The 19,597-nt window shown below is 39.9% G+C and overlaps 1 protein-coding gene across 8 annotated transcripts in view; it reads left to right on the top strand.

Annotated features, from left to right (window-relative positions):
- The window catches only part of ST7L (suppression of tumorigenicity 7 like), an 88,083-nt gene extending 74,883 nt beyond the window's left edge, over window positions 1-13,200 (top strand). For 6 of the 8 annotated variants that reach the window (XM_040998984.1, XM_040998988.1, XM_040998986.1 and 3 more), the window contains 2 exons: window positions 857-949; window positions 11,885-12,711. In XM_040998984.1, the coding sequence (XP_040854918.1) occupies window positions 857-949; window positions 11,885-12,063 (272 nt within the window). In that variant the 3' untranslated portion in view covers window positions 12,064-12,711. Of the gene's footprint in view, window positions 1-856; window positions 950-11,884; window positions 12,712-12,868 lie in introns of those variants that run through there. The other 2 variants (XM_040998980.1, XM_040998985.1) reach the window with 2 other exon arrangements.
- Window positions 13,201-19,597: the final 6,397 nt, after the last annotated feature.

Raw genomic sequence — 19,597 nt, 5'->3', positions numbered from 1 at the left:
CTTCCAAGTGTTATTACTGATAATGCTCTGTGAGTTTGATAAGCAGCTATTGTTTACTATGACAAAACAGAATCTGTGTTTTTTAAAAAGTTTAATGGAGTCAGCCACTAAAAGAAAAACAACGTTAATACAATTTTGGTGAGAACTTAAGTTCTTGGACTCCTGTACCTCTGTGGGAGACCTAAAAGGAACTTGTGGCTCCTGGCTTCTGCCTGGCCCAGCCCCAGCCATTATCCGCCTTTGGGGATTGGACCAACAGATGGAACTTGGCTCTCTCTCTGTCTCCATCTCTCTCCAGCCTCTCTCTCTAACTCTGCCTTTCAACAAATAAATAAATATTTAAAACAAACAATGAAACAAAGTTGGTGGTCCAGATATGAGCAAAGGGCAGTACTTTGGTCACCCTGATCTAGATTAAGCTGTGCTTATAGAAACATTGGAGAACTTCACGTGTGTAATTGGGAACTCCTGAGAGGTCTTTTAATCTGCCAGTGGCTATGGGTACAATTATACATGTTATAATATTATGAATATTCCTGTAAGAAGTAGAATTTTGTACAGTAAAGTCTTTTGTATTTGTAATGAGGAGATTGAGGCAAAAAAAAAAAAGGAGCTAGTCATGTCCATCCACCATTCCCTTAAGTTTTACTCCAGCCAGACTGGCCCATTCATTATTCTCTAAATAAATATTAATCTGCCCCTTATTGTCTTGCTTGTTTTGTTTTATCTGCCTAGAATGCTGCTTTAAAAAGTAATATATTATAATTTCATAAAAATGTTTAGAGTAGCTTTAATGTGATATATAGGATGATGAGGCAGAATTACATGTCACAGCTGTATTGTTTCTTTTGCACAGCTTTCAGAATGATTCCGTACCCACTGGAGAAAGGACATCTATTTTATCCTTATCCCAGTTGTACAGAGACTGCTGATAGAGAGCTATTGCCTAGTAAGTAAATGTTTCTGTTCTCCTACACTTAAAATTAATTAGATTGTTTTCCATGATATTCTCCATTTAAAGTACTATTGGTTGAAATTTCAAGCATTGTTTAAGTATTACTTTAACCATTTCTAGGATATAGTTGTAGAATTCATTTCATTTTCAAATATTTATTGAGCAAAATTGTCTAACTTAAAAGCAATGAGCACAAAGATGCATGGCATTAATAAGAACAGTTATTTTACAAGTGAAAATAGTGATATTGGCACCAGCACTGTGGTATAAATGGATTAAGTTGCTGTTTGCAGCAGCAGCTTCCCATGTTAGAATGTCAATTCAAGTCCTGGCTGCTCTGCTTGGGTTTTTCTTTTTTAGCTATGTATTTTTGTTTATTTGCCAAGTAGTGTTACAGACAAAGAGGTAGAAACAGAGTTTGTCCATCTGCTTGTTTACTCCCTGGATGGCTCCTGCAGCCAGAACTGGGCCAGGAACAGCACAGGAGACAGAAATTTCTTTCAGGTCTCCTAAGTGAGTAGCAGTTGTTCTTCCTAGGCCATTACTGGGATGCTAGCATGGAAGTGAAATAGCGAACATGAACTGGCACCCATATGAGATGCTGGTATCATAGGCATTGACTTTACCTGTTATGTAACAAAGCTGGCCAGTGGCTTCTCCAGTTTCAATCCAGCTCCTGGGTAATGTGCCAGGGAAGGCAGCACTGGATGGCCCAAGTGCTTTGGCCCCTACTACCCGTATGTGCAAACAGGATGGCATGTATGACTCCTGGCTTTGTCCTAAACCAACTCTAGCTGTTGTGGCCTTTGAAGTGAATAAAGAAGTAAACAGAAGATCTTTCTTTCTCTCACTTTGGCTCTCACCATCTCTGTCTTTCTGCTCTTCAAAGACAGAAAGGAATCTTCAGTATCTCTCTCTCTAATATATATTTTAGTCCTTCACAGATTCTTTCAGAAGGTAGAGCAGGGAGCACTCTTGAAGTCTTGAACTCATTTGGTGACTGCAATAGGAACTTGACACTAAAACCAAACACATTTTAATAAAACTGTAGAATAGGCCTTTTAGACACACGCATCTTCAACAGAATTTTACCAAAGTAAATCTAATGTATAAAAAGAGTTTGTTATAAAAGTAGAATTTACCTTACAAAAGATTGTTTTTTCACCTATAATCTACTAGTAAAAATTATTGAAGCAGAAAAAAATCATTTAACAAAATTCCAAACCTACTCATGACAAAAACTGCTAATGGAAGGGAAGTTTTTCAGCCTGGTAGAGTATCTATGAAAAACCCTCATTTATCATACTTTGGGCCAGCATTGTGGTGTAATGCATAAAGGCACCACTTGCAACACAGGCGTGATATACAGATGCTGCATTTCGCTGCTAATGGCCTTGGTAAAGCAGCAGCAGATGATTCAGATGCTTGGGGCGGTGCTAATCATTTGGAAGACCTGGAAGAAGTTCTTGGCTCCAGGCTTCAACCTGTTCAAGCCCTGGCTGTCGTGGCCATCTGGGGAGTAAAATAGTGGGTAGAAGACCTCTTCTTCTTCTCTCTTGTCTCTTCTTCTCTCTAACTCTGACTTTCAAATAAATCAATAAATCATTAAAAAAAAAAAACCTTAATGGTAAAAGACTGACTGCTTTACTTTCGGATCTGGAATAAAGTAATAATGTCTTTTATTTTCATTTTGTAATTGTTGTTATCATTTTGTGATACATTTTCATAGGCCCTGGGATTTTCCCACCCCTACCCCACTGAGTTCTCCCATACCATTACAGTAGTATGGTTCCTCATAAGTGGTCATAGATCCATTACTGCTGGCATTGACATTGGCAAGAGCATCCAGCATCCCATTGTCAAGACACATCCAACAGTTTCACTGGGAGTCCTTACTCGATTGAAGCAGAGATACACACTGCACTGTGTCCTCACAGCTGAACATGACAGTCTCCACTACACAGTCACAATACAAACCCCCACTTGAAAAGCCACAAAACAAAATCAACAACAGGAAGAAAAACAGAAATTTACAACACCGTAAATTTAAACAGCATGCCACTGGATATGATAGTCTCCATTACACAGTTACTATACATCCCCTTAGATGAAAAGCCACAAAACAAAATCAACAACAGGAAGAAAAGCAAAACTTTGTAACACCATGAAACTCAGTAACATGCTACTGAATGACTAATGTGTTGCTGAAGAAATGGACAAGAAAATCAAGAACCTTCTTGAAAATGATGCCACTATTTGATCTGTGAGTGAAGAATTTAATGAGAAAAAAGTGTTTTGAAGAAACTAAAAACAAAAACATCAAAATCTGTGAAATACAGTTACCACCGATCTTTGTTGGTGAGATATGTCTCCTGTAGGCAGACATGGGTTTTGTGTTTTTAATCTTATCTACTAATCTGTGACTGATCAGTTTAAGCCATTTACATTCAGGGTTAATATAAATAAGTGATAATTTGGTCCTATCATTTACAATGGGTTGTTCATTGTTTAATTGAGTCTTCTGTTATTTTACTGGGATGTTCTTCACATTTGCCTTTGGTTTCGGTGGGTGTTATTCCTCTTCTCTGTCAAGAGAACATCTTTAAGTATCATTTATAGACCAGGTTTGGAAGAGATATTCTTTTAACTTTCTTTTACTGTGGAAGAATTTTATTTCATTTTCAAAGACAAAGGAAAGCTTTGCTGAGTACGTTATTCTGGGCCGACAATTTTTTTGCTTTTGAAATCTGGAATATGTCGCTCCATTTTCTTCTGGTAGCTGTGAATTTAGTTGCCATTTCTCTGTATGTCAGTTGATTTTTTTTCACATGCACATTTAAGGATCTTTTCCTTATGTTCAATTGAAGAGAGCTTGATTGTCATATGTCATGGTGAAAATCGCTTTTGGTCAACCCTGTTTGGAGTTCTGTGCCCCTCCTGGATGTGTTTTCCAAATACATTTTTAAACCCAGCTTCTTTTTTTTTACGCCTTCTGGAGCTCCCATAACTTATACTTGGCATTTTAATAGTGTCTCTTAATTCTTGAATATTTTTTTTAGCTTGACCCAGCTCTACTTCCAGCTTTTTGACTGTCTCATTGTGAAAAGAAATATCTTCCAATTCTGAGGTTCTGTCTTCTGCCTCCTTCATTCTATTATGCAGACTTTCCATTGAATTTCTATTTAATTTCTAATTTTGCTTTATTGAGTACTTCATTTCCATTAATTTGGTTTGGTTTTGTTTCAGTTTTGCTGTTTCCTATGTGATATACTCCTTAACTTCCTTGAACTCCAGTGTGTGCTTCTTATTGTTGATTAGAAGCTTTATAATGAGTTTTTTGAATTCTATATCCCCCATTTTCTCGATGTCTTCCTCAGTTAACTCTGAGGCTGGCAAAGGCTTTTACTCTTTTGTAGGGAGTCTTCAGTAATATTCATTGTGTCTCTTTTTTCTTTTGCTCTTTGTCATTGTACTTCTGGTTAGCAGATTCTTCTCTTTGGAGCAGGTTTCTAAGCTGTATCATCCACAGATCTGCAGCTTGATTTTATTTATTGTAGTTGGTTCTTTGTTTGCAGTCACTTGTGTTACTCCCTCCAGTGAGTTTCAGGTCTGGGCTCTTAACGTTAGACTTTCATCAAGGTCTCCGTAGCCACAGTTCCTGGCTCACCACTTTCCAACTCCTGTGATCACATGCTGTGGCTGTACCATTGTCTGTACAATGTTTCTCCCATTTCCAGTTCAAGCAGTTCCCAGGATTAGGGCAACACCAGGTGTCCAAAGTAGCTAGCTTGTTGGTGGTCTGATCTTGCCAAACCTGCTGAAATCTAAGGATCACACAGACCATTTTGAGTTGTACAATGCCAAAGTCAGTATTATTTTTGATGTGGGATCAGTACAATGCATTCAGCACAGTGAGTTCACTCCCAACTCAGCTGCTGTTGTGCCTACAGTCTCAAAATCTTTGCTACACTGTGTAAAATGCTGCACGATGTGCCATTCGTGAAGTTCTTAATATGCTTGCTAGTAGGTCTGGGGGGCTACCCCCGGACCTGTCATGGATGGAGCCTGTAAGATGTCATGTTATTGCAGTTCACTGAGCCAGAAATGAGTTCACTCCCAGCTCAGTGCCATTCAGTCCTGACCCATAGCCTTTTCCTCCATACACAGTATGGTGCCTGATTCAGCTCTACTCGGGGTCTGGGCTGTGAAATCCACCCAGTCCCCACACTTTTTTGGGATCTGCTGCTCTGTCTCTGCTCTGGTTTTACCTCCTGAGTTCCCAGTGAACTGCACTTCCCACCTTGTTGCTGGTGGAGTTCCAGCTGCCAGTGAAGCTCAGATCACCACTCGGTAGATGTCACTAGGGTATCTGGTCACTGCAACACCACACGTTGTCTCTACTACTTTCCTGTGTCCATCAGTCTCCAGGTGCCCCTCTGCCATAGGTCTGTCCTCTCCTGTTTCCTGGAATTCACCTTGGTTAATGTTTTTCTGTTTAAACATGTCCTTACCATATTTCACCATCTTGCTTATACTCAGGAAAGAAAAAGAAAAAAACATCAATGCTAGAAAAGATGATTCATATAAAAGTGGAATCAGCAAGGTGGCAGAATATAAGATCAATATTTAAAAGTTAGTAGTCTTGTCTGTATACTATAATGAACAATCTGAAAATGATATTTAAAAAGCAGTTCCAATTGAAGCAGCATCACAAAGAACAAGGTATTAAGGAATGAATTCAACAGAAGAAGTACAACACTTGTATACTGAAAACTACAAAACATTGCTGAGTTAAATTAACAAAAGTCTAAATTAATGGAAAGATTTTGTGTTGATGAATTGGAACACCCATGATTGTTTAGATTTTAATTCTTCCCAAAGTAATCTAGAGATTTAGCATTATCCTCCATCAAAATCCCGGGAGGTATTTTGTAATTTTAAGTTGGTCCTAAAATTTACATGGTTTGATGAAGGATCCAAAATAGCAAAATGGTGTGTGTGAGAATATATATATATATAGTTAACAGAACTGCATTTTTCAGTTTGAAAAAGAGCAATCCAAGAGTTAACAAGAGAACAAGGCATGGTTAGGATTGCTGAGAATGTTTCTGTATAATCCCTCTTCAGGATGCCAAATCTCTCAAAAGAATAGTCTGTACCTTATCTAAGCTACATTATAATCTGCTGCTTTCCTCTGTGAACTGGTGAATCTCTGTTTGGCTTTTTTTTTTTTAATTAATTTATTTTTATTGGAAAGGCAGTTATACAGAAAGGAAGAGAGACAGAGAGGAAGATCTTCCATCTGATGGTTTACTCCCCAAGCGGCCACAGTGGCCGGAGCTGAGCCAATCCAAAGGCAGGAGCCAGGAGCTCTTCCAGGTCTCCCACACAGGTGCAGGGTCCCAAGGCATGGGCCATCCTCAACTGCTTTCCCAGGCCACTGGCAGGGAGCTGGATGGGAAGCAGAACCTCCAGGATTAGAATCGGCACCCATATGGGATCCCAGTGTATGCAAGGCGAGGACTTTAACCACTACACTGTCACGCCAGGCCCTTTCCTTTATTTTTATAATGTACTTGATAAATAAGCATGCTGAAAGTCACAAACAGCAATAGGTCTCACTACTGGCTTTGGTACCCATCTTTGTTTTATGAATCATTCCCTGCTAATGCAGACTCTGGGATGCAGCAGTGATGGCTTGAATAACTGAATTCCTGCCAGCTGCTGGGGAGACTTGACAGTTTCTTCTAGGCTGCCCAAGTCCAGGTTGTTGTGGATATTTGGGAATTAGGAGCTCTCTCTCTTCTGTCCCTCAAGGAGAGTAATAGTAATATTGCTAATAATGAAAGAACAGAGCACCTGGAGAAACAGAAAGAGATCATTTTTCTTAGCAGATGGAGGAAAATAAAAGACTCTCAGTTAAGCTGCCTGCAGTCCATATTGCAAATGCCTGATTTTGATACCTACATCTCTACATCCTGACTCTAGCCTCCTATTAGTGCAAACCCTGGAAGGCTGTGGGTAATGGATCTGACTTTTATCAAGGTCTCCGCAGCCACAGCTCCTGGCTCACCACTTTCTACCTCCTGTGATCCCGTGCTGTGACTGAATCCCTACCACTATATGGAAGACCAAAATTGAGGTCCTGGCTAGATGCCAGCCCCTGTATATATATATTTTTTTAACATTTGTTTGAAAGGCAGGGTTACAGAGAGAGAGGAAGAGACAGATATCATCCATCTGCTGGTTCACTCCCCAGATGGCTACACAAACCAGAGCAGAAGAGGCTGAAGCCAGGTCTCATCTCACATGGTAGCAGGTGCCCAGTCACCTGGGCCATTTTTTACTGCTTTCCCAGGCCATTAGCAAGGAACTGGATCAGAAATGGAGCAGGCAGGACATGAACTGGTACCCATTTGGGAGGCTAGTGGTGGCCTAAACTGCCATACCACATTCCTTCCCTGGCCCTGATTGTGTACTTCATTTCCCCTTTAAACAGTAAACTCTTTGAATGCCTACGGATTTGTTTTTGGTTTTGTTTTTGTTTTTCCTCTTGTGTGTTTATAATGCTTGCTATAAAAACTACCATTTAATATTGTTTGAATTATTAAGGAACATTAATTTATTCTAATAAGCAAGCCTAGGGCATATTAAATCTGTGGTTTACATTTGACCTGACAATTAAGATACTGGTTTGGGTGTTTGAGAAATGAACCAGCTACTGGAAGTACACTCTCCTTTCTCCTGGTCCTGACCCACATGTCTGTTTCTGCCTCTTAAGTAAAAAAGTGGATAAATGTTAGTACCTTTCTTTCTTACCCTATTCTGGACTCCTAGGCTGTTCACAGATTAATAAAAAAGCTTAAAAACAATGTGCTAATTGCCATATCTATAGATTAGATTATATGGAAGTTTGAGGAGGAAGAACCAGTCTTTCCAGAGGATTAAGCAGGATTCACCATTTTCTGACTTTCATGACTTGAAGAATGCTACATCTTTCATACAACAGTAGGAGTGGATTTGGGAATAAGGGTTGAGGAAGTAAATAAATATTGGCTTTCATTATGTTGCTCATGTAACATTTCATTGTTATGTCTATATGTATTTATGTACTTACGCATTATATGAACTATTTAACACATGTATATAAAGATCTAATTTACATCTTATAACAGTATGTATATAAGATATATTTGTTATACATATCTGTGATGTGTATATTATGAAGTTCATTTATAATGTATAAATAGTAAATGTTGTCAACATACTTTTGGAATAAGTAAACTAAAGCCACTTCAGCATAAATAGGCATATGTTGGAACAACCTGGGATATCGAGAATCCCAAAGCAACGATTGTTATTTGACCTCATAAGGGACTAGCACCAGAACTGGAGGGCTGTTAGGATTTCCACAAGTCAGTTGTCTGTGTGTCTGCCTTCGGCTGCCTTTTGCAGTCGGCTCCCCTCAGTCCCTTTTTGACATGACTTCTCAACCCCATTTGTAAAGCTTCTGGAGAAAGACTCAAATTTATTCAGATCTTCATTTCTGGTCCAGTCGGCTGTGGCCTGAGGATATAAGCGGGTTATGCTAAACATAAAGAAACAAAGAAAGAAAGAAACAAACCAACCACCGGGATTCTGATAGCTCTTTGTCTCTATATCTCACAGACAGAATAGGGAGCCATCATTTTATAACTAGCAAAAGAAGTCCAAGATATGAACAAGATCATGAAGGAAACTGTGCATTATACAGAGTGAGTTAAGTGTACAGAAACAATGAGGCCTCAAAAAGTCTAAGGATTGGGTGGCAGAAAATAGTTCATTTAACAAATGGTCAGCAGATACAAGAATCAGAATTAGATGTCTTGGAAACTTAAAGAAGGAGTATCTGAGATAGTAGGTAAGTACTGAGAAGAATCCATGAACTTTGGAAATTAGGATGTCATTAATGAGAAAAGTTCATGGTGATGCCAGTACTTGTTTATTTTAATGAAAACAGGGATGTTTAAGGCAAATATGCAAGAGTGTATTATGTCAGGATAATACATTTAGCTTAAAAATTTGCTTGTTGGAGCCCAGCGCAATAGCCTAGTGGCTAAAATCCTCACCTTGAATGTGCTGGGATCTCATATGGGTGCCGGTTCTAAAACCAGCAGCCCTACTTCTCATCTAGCACCCTGCCTGTGGCCTGGGAAAGCAGTTGAGGATGGCCCAAAGCACCTGCACCTGTGTGGGAGACCTGGAAGAGCTCCTGGCTCCTGCGTTTGGATTGGCTCAGCTCCGGCCACTGTGGCCGCTTGGGGAGTAAACCATCAGATGGAAGATCTTCCTCTCTGTCTCTCTTCCTTTCTGTATAACTGCCTTTCCAATAAAAACAAATAAATAAATTTTTAAAAATACTGCTTGTCTTTATAAATTGTTACAAATTTGAGAGATCTGTAAAGGTTAATGGAAAATACATATTGTGGGGGACATTCTTCATGACTTCATAGATTTTTTTGCACCAAAATAAATTTATGTATTAATTATATTTTTCCATGAGCTTTTTGGAGTAGTCACATATGAAGTTAACTTTAAATATTAATATGAATCCATTCAGGGTTATTTTCATATTGTCAGACCCATAAACTGTAAAACCAGACTGCTTGCATTTTTGCAACCCCTTGTTAATTCTGACTGCATAAAGAGTGCAAACTGCAAAAACAGCAGTGGAGGGATCTGCTGGGGGGCTGTTCTTTGATTATATTGTATGTTCTTAAAGTATTTTTTTTTTTGTCTCTGATTCTGGTAGAATGAACACATTTTAATAATGTGGACTTCTAATACCCATGGGTACTTATTTTTTTGTATTGTTTTTAGTTCTCCTTCAAAATTGATATGACTTACAGTGTTCTGGAATTTGCTTATGGATCACATAAGTTCAGACTTGAACTATTCCCCTTGTTCACATAGCTATTTAGTTGTCTTTTATGCCTCCTGATAAATTTTTCTCTACAAGCTAGTGATGAAATCTGAACTTTCGTTCCAAGGGAGTGTTTCTGTATTAGTCAGTCATCCATTATATTGATATATTAGCCAAACATTGACTGACAAATGAATCTACATGAAGCAATCCAAGAAGAAATAATTAGCTCTCCATAGTTTAAAAACCTCATATTTTAGGAAGTTTTCTTAGTTAAAACTTTGTAGCCTTGTACCTTATAAAGTGGGACTACGACTGTTATCTAACTAGGCTTATTAAAAGATCAAACAAGCTACCATAAATTAAAGGACTTTATAAGCCACAAATGTTAATAATTTTGTTAATACTATTATTTTTGCTGTCTTGTTCCCTGTCTTCTCAAATACCGGGGTTTGTTTCTCTTGGTTTGCTGAAGAAATTGGCCTCTCCCGACTGAGGGATAGGGCAAAGGGGACTTTGGTTCTTTGGGTGCTGAAAGCACAGTGTTGTCTACAGTTTCTAATGTTTCTAGCTTTCAACAAAATTCAGTTTTGTTATACCTTTTTTTTTTTTGAAAAAAAAAAACATAGCTCAAGAATCTGGAAATTTGTTAGCTATTTAGTAAGTTTGGTTTTTGTTTTATATCCTCAGAGTACAGTATAAGACATAAAAATATCATAGCTATTGAAGGAAGCTTAGGTATAATCTGCTTTGTGAATCATTGTGTTTAAAAAAGTGAAATTTATGGCTGACCTTGATTCAACACTGAATTAGTCATCCCTTACTAATGCAGGATATTACATCAGGAATTTCTGGGTTAGTGTCTAGCCCTGAGTGATCAACTTCCTGGACTAATGAAGTCCCAGAGTAGCTCTGAGTATAACAGATATTTTTTGAATGTTTACTATGTGTCATCTCAAAATAGGTTCATCTCAAAATTGTTATTCAAGGATTTTTAAATTTAAAATCAGTATAAGTACTTGAAATGTAAGTACTTGATAATTAAATAGTCAATCTGAGTATTGACTATAGTACCTGAGTAAATACGTAAATCAGACCAAATAAAGAGCCAGGAGTCAGGAGCTTATTCCAGGTCTCCATTTGGGTGCAAGGTCCCAAGGCTTTGGGCCATCCCGTACTGTCTTTCCAGACCACAAGCAGGGAGCTGGATGGAAAAGGAGCAGCTGGGACACAAACTGGCACCCAGATGGGATACCAGTGCCTACAGCTGGCGGATTAGCCAATTGAGCCAGTGCCATGGCTCCTGACTCCTGGCTTTAGATCAGCCTCACTCTGGCCATTGCAGCCATTTGGGGAGTGAACCAGCAGATGCAAGATCTTTCTGTCTGTCTCTCCTTCTCTCTGTAAATCTTTCTAAAAAAAATAAATAAATCTAAAAAAAAAACAAAACCAAGAGAGAGGCAGGAGACTTCACTTATGGCCAGAATCCTATGGCTTTGATTTTGTTAAATCAAAAACTATAACATTGGTTAAATGTTATAGTGCTCAGTGAAGTGCCACATATAAAACATATTAATAAGTGTATAAAATTGTTAACTGTTGACTCTGGGAAATGTCCAAAGCCATGTATGCTTCTTTGTTGCTATACTGTTTCTAAGCTCTCAGCAACTCATATTTACTAAGTGGTTACATCACCAACTCCATAGCAACTTCTAGAGGATTTGGTAACACTCAAGGTCATGCAGCTAGTAAGACAGAAATCTTTTTTTCAGAACCACCTCAGCATAACATGATAAACAGTATTTTGCATGATACTGTCCTGTTCCTAGACCCCAGCACAATCTGGCTGCTGATATTGAAATAAATAATGAATAATTTTTCTCTGCCTTGCATGGCTAGAGACTACTTGTTCTTTTATAAAATTGTTTTCCTGGTTTAATTTTTAAAAATAGATTTCAGTTCGAAATACTAGTAGTGGCTTATGCTGTATTCTGAAATTAAAATAATTTCTATCTTTCTCCCCATAGATTTTCATCATGTTTCTGTTTACCCAAAGAAAGAGCTTCCTTTTTTCATCCATTTCACAGCAGGACTGTGCTCTTCTACAGCGGTGATAGCCCTTCTCACACACCAGTTTCCTGAAATCATGGGTATTTTTGCCAAAGTTGTAAGTATGATCTCAAGGACTTGTGTGGAGTATCTGTAAAACCCACAAGAAAACCATCCCTGATGTTTGGCCTAACCTGGTTGAGCAGTGGAAAACTTCGTTATGTTAAATTACAAGAATTGATTTGTAAAATTGCTGTCATAAATATGTCAAGCATAAGTTTTTTGTGATTTGAGCTATACATTTGTTGATTAAAAGTTTAAAGAAAACAATACCATACATTATAAAGTTGGTCCATATAGCTCATTTTGGTGATAAACTTGTTACTCATTACTAGTAAGAATAGTTTTTATTAGTATATTTTCTTTAATATTTATAAACATTACCTATTTTGTAAACAAGCTTTTGGGTTTTTTTTTCTCCTAGTTTATTGAACTTATTAGTTCTATGGAGCTGCTGCAAGTAAAATGTACAATAGGTAGTTAGGATGGGACATGAGGGACGTCTCACCTGGGTATACAGTTGACCTCCATACTCAGTGGTTCTTCTTATTATTTTCTTTACATGATTTTAGTGACCTTTTCCCAATTTTCCATGTACAGTCATGTTCAGAGCTTTCCTTTCATTTTTACCTATTACTTTAGACTACTTCCCCATTTCTTGACTCAGGAACTACTTGAAGACTCAAAGAGTATTCCATGACTGTGTGTTTCTCTGTATAAGTTAATTAATGTCACTGGTTCAATATAAAGTTACCCAGAATAATTCTCTTCAAGTCTCCAAGCCTTTTCGATCTTTGATGTACACATTTGCATTTTTACTGGGTGGTAGGAATTAAAACCCAAAAAAGAAAGTGCTCCATTATCTTCTGAACTGTAAAATCAGCAAGAGCATAGAAAAGTAGTCCTTTCTTAGTGACATATTCTCTGTATTTTTTTCCATATGCCTTCATTCTAACTCCCTATTTCTTCACCATTTCCCTTATTGCCTTAAAAATAGTTTGTTTTGTGCCTTACAGATTAGCTGGCCTTCTTCTGGCACCAGTGGCAGCCAGCAATGGTTTCCTTTTCCCCAAGGTTGGCTGTATAATGTGTTAAGTTGCCACTGGCTGTAGGCCTAGGAGTCTAAGTCTACACTTGATTCTGGGTCAAGCTGTAAGAAGAATGACTTTTCACTGTTGTTCAGGGAGGATAGACATTTGGTTTGGAAACTGACTATTCTGTTTCCTTTAAGTGTAAAAGGGAAGCTTAGTGATTGATTATGCCATAGCCCTGTTTGCAGTGGTGCTGATTTCAGAAGAGAATGCATGTCAAAGTAGTGACTTTACTATGTAATCTGGCAGGGAAAAACAAAATGCGCTAGAAAGGGAAGCCAATGCATTTAAATAGCTGGAAAATAAATGTACTGTTAATTTGAGTAGTGAACCAATGGAAGTAATTTGAGTAATTTGAGCAATGGAAGAGGTGGTTATTGGGTTTCTCTCAGATCATTGAAGTGACAAGGAGGTGAAATAGAGTGAGAATAGCCACAATCTGTAGTAAGTATTGAGCAATTGTTCGAAGTTTATTTCCATGAGGTACTGGTTGAAAATAATGTTGGATTTATGCATTGCCTGCACTGTCAGTAGTGTATGGAATCTGCCTGTATCTGTGAGTTCAGTAGTAACACCACAAGAACCTTCAGGATAACATACCAGAATGTATTCTTTAGCTCTCCTCTAGCAGAGTCTGAGAATGAATTATTACCTATTTTAAGACAAGTTTTTTATTTTAGAATAAAAATTACAGGTAAAATATGATTCTAACTAAAGAGTAAGCAGGCATTATATTCACTGTCTTTTCATATTTATATAACTGATGATTATCATGTTAAAAATGTGCCTGATGATGTACTTCTTAAAAATAGTTTTTTATGTTAATTAAAATTTTAAGATTTACTTATTTGTTCAAAAGGTAGAGTAACAGAGGGATAGAGTAAGTGATGGAGACCTTCTAACCGTGGATTCACTCCCTAAATGCCTGCAAAAGCTGGTGTTGGCCAGGTCAAAAAAAAAGGCCTGGAACTCCATCCATGTCTTCTACTTGGCCATAATTTTAGTGCCTTCTAGTTGCATTAGCAGGAAACTGGATCAGAAGAGCAGAGCAGCTGGGCATCAAACCAAAGACTAGGTTATGGGGTATGACTTCACCTGCTGCATTTCAATGTCTAACTTTAAAATGAACCCTTTTTGTTATTATCATTATGTTAGATGGTGTTTACATAGTCAATCAGGTAGAGTTAGGGAGAAGTAGGTGTGACTCACTGTTTGCAAGCTTTTTATTTTTTCTTTCATTTCTGGGGGGACAGGAGAGACAAGGGGATAAGCTATACCCAGCCTCCCAACCATCCCAGCACCCAAGGATGGAGAAAGGCCACCCAATATCATCCCAGGATCACAACTGCGCATGTTTTGAAGGTTCTACCCAGGCCCAATGCAATAGTTTTGAAATGCTGTCGATTTCACCTATCTATGGATAAGGAATCCCTTCCAGTGTCCATTGGCTGACACAGTCGACCTTATAATCTCCAATCGTCCAGATATTTGCTGTCATCATTTGGCTGGGGTAGTTGTCCGTATGCTCTGTTCTTCATTCTCTGCTGTGGAACCAGATGCCCTCTGCAGGCCCCAGTGAGCTGCCATGGCCTCTGTGTGCACCATGCTCTGCTATCCAGCACTCTAGCCTTTGCACTGAGGAGAACCAGTTCTAGGTGGGCTCATGGACCCCTCAGAACCCCCACCCATGACTCACAGACCTGGCTCCCACCACGCAGGTGGGCTTGTGGCCTGGACCAGGAGTCCCAGGCCCTCTGGATCCCTGGGGTTCATGGAACTGACATCCACCGCACAGGCAGGCCCAAGACCCCGGGCCATGCCACTTGGAACCCACCACATCCCCCCCCCCAGGTCTCAAGGACCCAGCCCCCACCACATAGGATGGAGCAGTGACCTAGGCCAGGAGTCCCAGGCCCCTCCAGAGCCCAAGCCACATGAGGTTTTATAAACACAACTTATCCCTATGCGATTTACATGTTCATTTTAAATTTCTAATCGCCTGGTGGGTATTTGGACTAGCAATTGGGGGCTGCTGGTTGGAATGCCCTCAGTCTATATCAGTGTGTCTAGTTTCAGATCTCAACTGTGACTCTTAATTCCAGCTTCCTGCTGGTACAGTCCCTCAGAGGCAGCAGGTGAGTTCCTGGCTCCTCGCTTCAGCCTGGCTCAACCCTGACTATGGCAGGCACTTGAGGAGAAAACTACTTCCTGTCCCAGCTGCTCCACGTCTGATCCATCTCCCTGCTAATGCAGGGAAGAACAGTGGAAAATGACCCAACTTCTTGGGCCCCTGCTAACCATTTGTGAGATCTGTAAGAAGCTGTTGGCTTGAGCCTGGACTAGCTCTGGACGTTGTAGCCCACTGAGGAATGAACCAGTGGATGAAAGATTTTTCCCTCTGTCTCTCCCTCTCTCTAAACCTCTGACTTCAAGTAAATAACTTTTTTAAAACAAACAGCAACAACAAATTAGACTCTCAGGCACTAATCCAGACTTGTGAATCAGAACCTATATATTTTTAAAGATTTATTCATTTTTATTGGAAAGGCAGATCAGATTTATGAAGAGGAGAGAGAGAGAAAGATCTTCCAGCTGTTGGTTTACTCCTTAAAGGGCCACATGGCTGATACTGTGTTGATCTGAAGCCAGGAACCAGGAGCTTCTTCTGCGTCTCCCACATGGGTGCAAATTCCCAAGGCCTTGGGCTGTCCTAGACTGCCTCTCATGCCACAAGCAGGGAGCTGGATGGGAAGTGGAGCAGCCGGGATACAAATTGGCACCCATGTGGAATCCTGACACATGCAAGGCAAGAACCCCAGCCACTAGGCGACCACACCAGGCCCCAGAATACGCATTTTCACAAGGTTCCACATGGTCCTATATGCACATTTAAAGCTGCAATAGGCCCTTTGTACTCATGCTCGCCAATATGAGGAACTTAGAACACCTAGGCAGTTCTACCCCATCAATGTGGAAAAGGGGCAGCATTGCAGAATGGATATAGGCTTAGACCCTGGTTCAGGCTGCTTTGCTCTGAATTACATCCCTGACAAATATGGGCTGGGCAATCTCAAGTAAGTTACTCCCTTTTTTCTACCTTCAGTTGTAAAATGAGAATAGTAATACCACATAAGTGTTGGTAAGGATTAAATGATTTTAAAATATATCCAGTGTTTAGAACCATGTCTACTCAAAATAAAATCTAGGTGAGCATTAGCTTCAGTTGTTGCCATTATATTGTCATCATTGTCACCAAAGTGTGTTGGGGGGGATGTTTTTTGCAAACAAGGCTTTATTTTCAGCAAGTTAGGATTTGTTTTTTGTTGTTTGTTTGTTTGTTTGTTTGTTTTTGCCTTGATTTTTCTCCTGGTTGAAATGAAAACCCAGTTTGACATTAGACTTAGAGCAATGAAAAAAAGTGCATAAATCCCGGGAGGTGTGGAATGTGCTGATATCACAGCTGATAGTCTCCAAGGCCAGAATTCCTGAAAAAGGAAAAATTGCTTTTAAGTTGTAGGTCATTTTCTCACCTGCTTTGAAGCTTGCTGGGTTAAATATAGAGTTCAAAGTAAGGGTAGCCAGCAAACCAACTGAATTGGAATCTGATTCTGCTTATCTGGGAGGAGCTTCTTTATTTGAGAGCAGCATTGCCTGCTCTGTGGAAAACCAACCTTCATGTATACTGGCCCCTTTATTTTTGCTGTGCAAGAAAAGCTTTCTTCATAGTAAAGCTTGGGAGCCTATTATCACAACAGTGGTACTTTAAGATGATCTTTGGGAATTTTACTAATCTTATTGATGAATTCAGTCTTGTGGCATATGGCTTTTAATTTGATACTGTATTTGAATATAAAAGTCACTGGTTGGGTTTTAACTAGAGCAGTACTTGTAATGTTGGCAGAAAAAGATGTTACAGGTAAACAGAGAAATAAAAAAGATTCCCAAATAAATTGCCTGTTTTACTAAGACAAAACTTTGTTGAAATTGGTTTCACTGAACACATATTGTAAGTGGGGTGGGTGGGAATGGGCCCTGTTTCCAAATATTTCTACTAATCTGTATGTGGGAAAATGTGGTTGGGCATGCCAATGATAAATTTCTGAGCAACTCATAATTGGCTGACTCTACTGTAACTAGGGCCTTACAATCTGCTTGATTAATTTTTTAAGGACTGCATTAGCCAAGTTGTATGATTTCCAAAGATAGAGAAGGTCAGATGTTATACTAACAAAGGACCTCTCTACAGAATGTCTCACTGGGGTTTCTTCAGACCCTTCCTAAAAATAATTAAAATTTTTCTACACAAATTACATTTTTTTTCAAATACTAAGCAGATATAAATGCCATGCAAAGCTTTCAGAAGGGTTTGTCCACAATTCTAATTATTTTTCCCCAAGGCAAAGATCATCTTCAGAACTAGGAGAGTTGATAATTATATGTTGATATTTTCCAGTAGAAAAAAATATATAGTTATTTTTTAAAGGCTCATAGTTTTTTATTGTTATATGGGTAATATAGAGTCTTAAAGTCTGTTTTAAGTGAAATATATTTTTTATTCTCCACTTGACTTTGTTAATGCCAAAAAAAAATAACATTTGCATCCTTCTTTATTAAATATTTAACACCACCCTCAGAAACTAAGCTGTCAGTTAAAATAAGTTTCTTCGCTTTGTTTGAAAGTGGATTCTTTCTCAAAGCTGTGAGACTTCTTTAGCTCATAAGACTAGGCATGTCATTTAAAAAGTATGTTTAATTGTAATTGAGCTTTTATTATTATAAAAGTGTTCTATCACCATGTTATTTCCAAAGTAATACATCTGAGGTATTTCCCAGAGCCTAAACAGTAATAAAATGAGCCTCCCTTGCAACAGGTCAAAGTTTTAAAAAGTTTGTTATTTTTGGGCCCGGCGCGGTGGCGCAAGTGGTTAAGGTCCTCACCTTGCATGCCCGGGATCCCATATGGGCTCCGGTTCTAATCCCGGCAGCCCCGCTTCCCTTCCAGCTCCCTGCCTGTGGCCCGGGAAAGCAGTCGAGGCCGTTGTGCTAACTTGGGGAGTGAATCATCGGACGGAAGATCTTCCTATCTGTCTCTCCTCTGTCGCGCCCACGTTTCTTATCGTCCGGCGATAAGACGCAGACGCGAGTGAAGTCTTCTGCGGTAATCTTTATTGCGCGCACCAAGATGAGGAGGGAAAGGCCCAGATCCCGGCAGGCTGTCTGCTCTTATGTGCTGACTGGCCCCGCCTCCGCCGATGATAGGTCGGCGTCATGATTACGCAGGGTCCTGGGCGACTGGATTTGTCAGTCCCAGTGTTCATGCGCCGGCCACGCCTCAGCTCACTGGGCATGTGCTAGGCGCCTGCGCAGTACCACGAAAGCTACGTCACCAGGAACCAAGGTGTGGCTTTTCCGGCCGGCGCCATTTTGGGTACGGCATGTAGCCAGTACATACAGATGCGGCTGGCAACACTCCTCTCTGTATATCTGCCTTTCCAATAAAAGAATAATAAAAAATAAATAAATAAATAAATCTTTAAAAAAAAAAGTTTGTTATTTTTTTGTTGTATTGCTATTGCCTCTAAAGCCTTTATTGGGGTAGTCTTGGATATCTCTTTTTCATTGTGAACCAAGATATTTATAGTAAGATGCATTTTCAACATGGTGTAAGAGTTCCCCATGCTTCAGTCTCATTATTTCCCTTTTAAGATCTAGTCAGAAAATGTATGCAATACCTAGTGTACTTCTTTATCCAAATTTTCTGAGTACTGAGCTCTTCAAAGGGGGAATACAAACAAACAAGAAAGAACAACAGTATACTTTTAAAGCTTGTCTATGCTTTCCTGAGAATTTAATTTGGTTTTGAAGTTTGTGGAAAGCACCTTTTTTGCCATTTAAGATGTGCCTGTCCCCGGGGCCTTGGGAGCTGCACCAATGAGCCTTAGGGATGGAGGATCCAGCCTGGCCCTGGGTCTCTTGGTCCAAATCACTGAGCCTGCCGTGTGGAGGGGCTAGGTCTGTGAGTCCAAGGGTGAGTCCAATTGTGCAAGGGTGCAAGGTCCAGGGAGCCAGTCCTGGGTCTCATGGCCGGGACCATGAAGCCACCTGCGAAATGGTTGTTGGTTTGATGAGCCGCAGGAGTGGGAGATGTGGCATGAACCTGGGTCTCCTGGTTCAGATCCTAGGCCCCACTTGTGTGGTGGGTGTTGGATATGTGAGCACCCGAGGTAGAGGGTTCAATAGGACTTAGGTCCTTGGACCCTCCTGAGCAATGGATGCCCCAAGGATCGGGGAAGGGGGGGGTGGTCCAGAGGCGCCTGGGTCTCCTTGTCCACATCACCAAGCCTGCCTAAGTGGAGGAGGCCAGGTCTGTGAGTCCCAGGGTGGCAGTTCTGGTGGGCCCAGGTCACCTGGCTCAGGTCCATGAGCCCACCTAGAACTGGTACTCCTCAGTGCAAAGGCTAGAGTGCTGATGCACACAGAGGCCATGGCAGCTCACTGGGGCCTGCAGAGGGCATCTGGTTCCACAGCAAAGAATGAAAA

Source organism: Ochotona curzoniae, unplaced genomic scaffold, assembly GCF_017591425.1.
Source record: "Ochotona curzoniae isolate NIBS_2020 unplaced genomic scaffold, NIBS_Ocur_1.0 scaffold_1037, whole genome shotgun sequence".
Taxonomy (NCBI): Eukaryota; Metazoa; Chordata; class Mammalia; order Lagomorpha; family Ochotonidae; genus Ochotona; species Ochotona curzoniae.
Note: the sequence above shows the minus strand (reverse complement) of the source record. Positions and strands in the feature narration are given on the sequence as shown.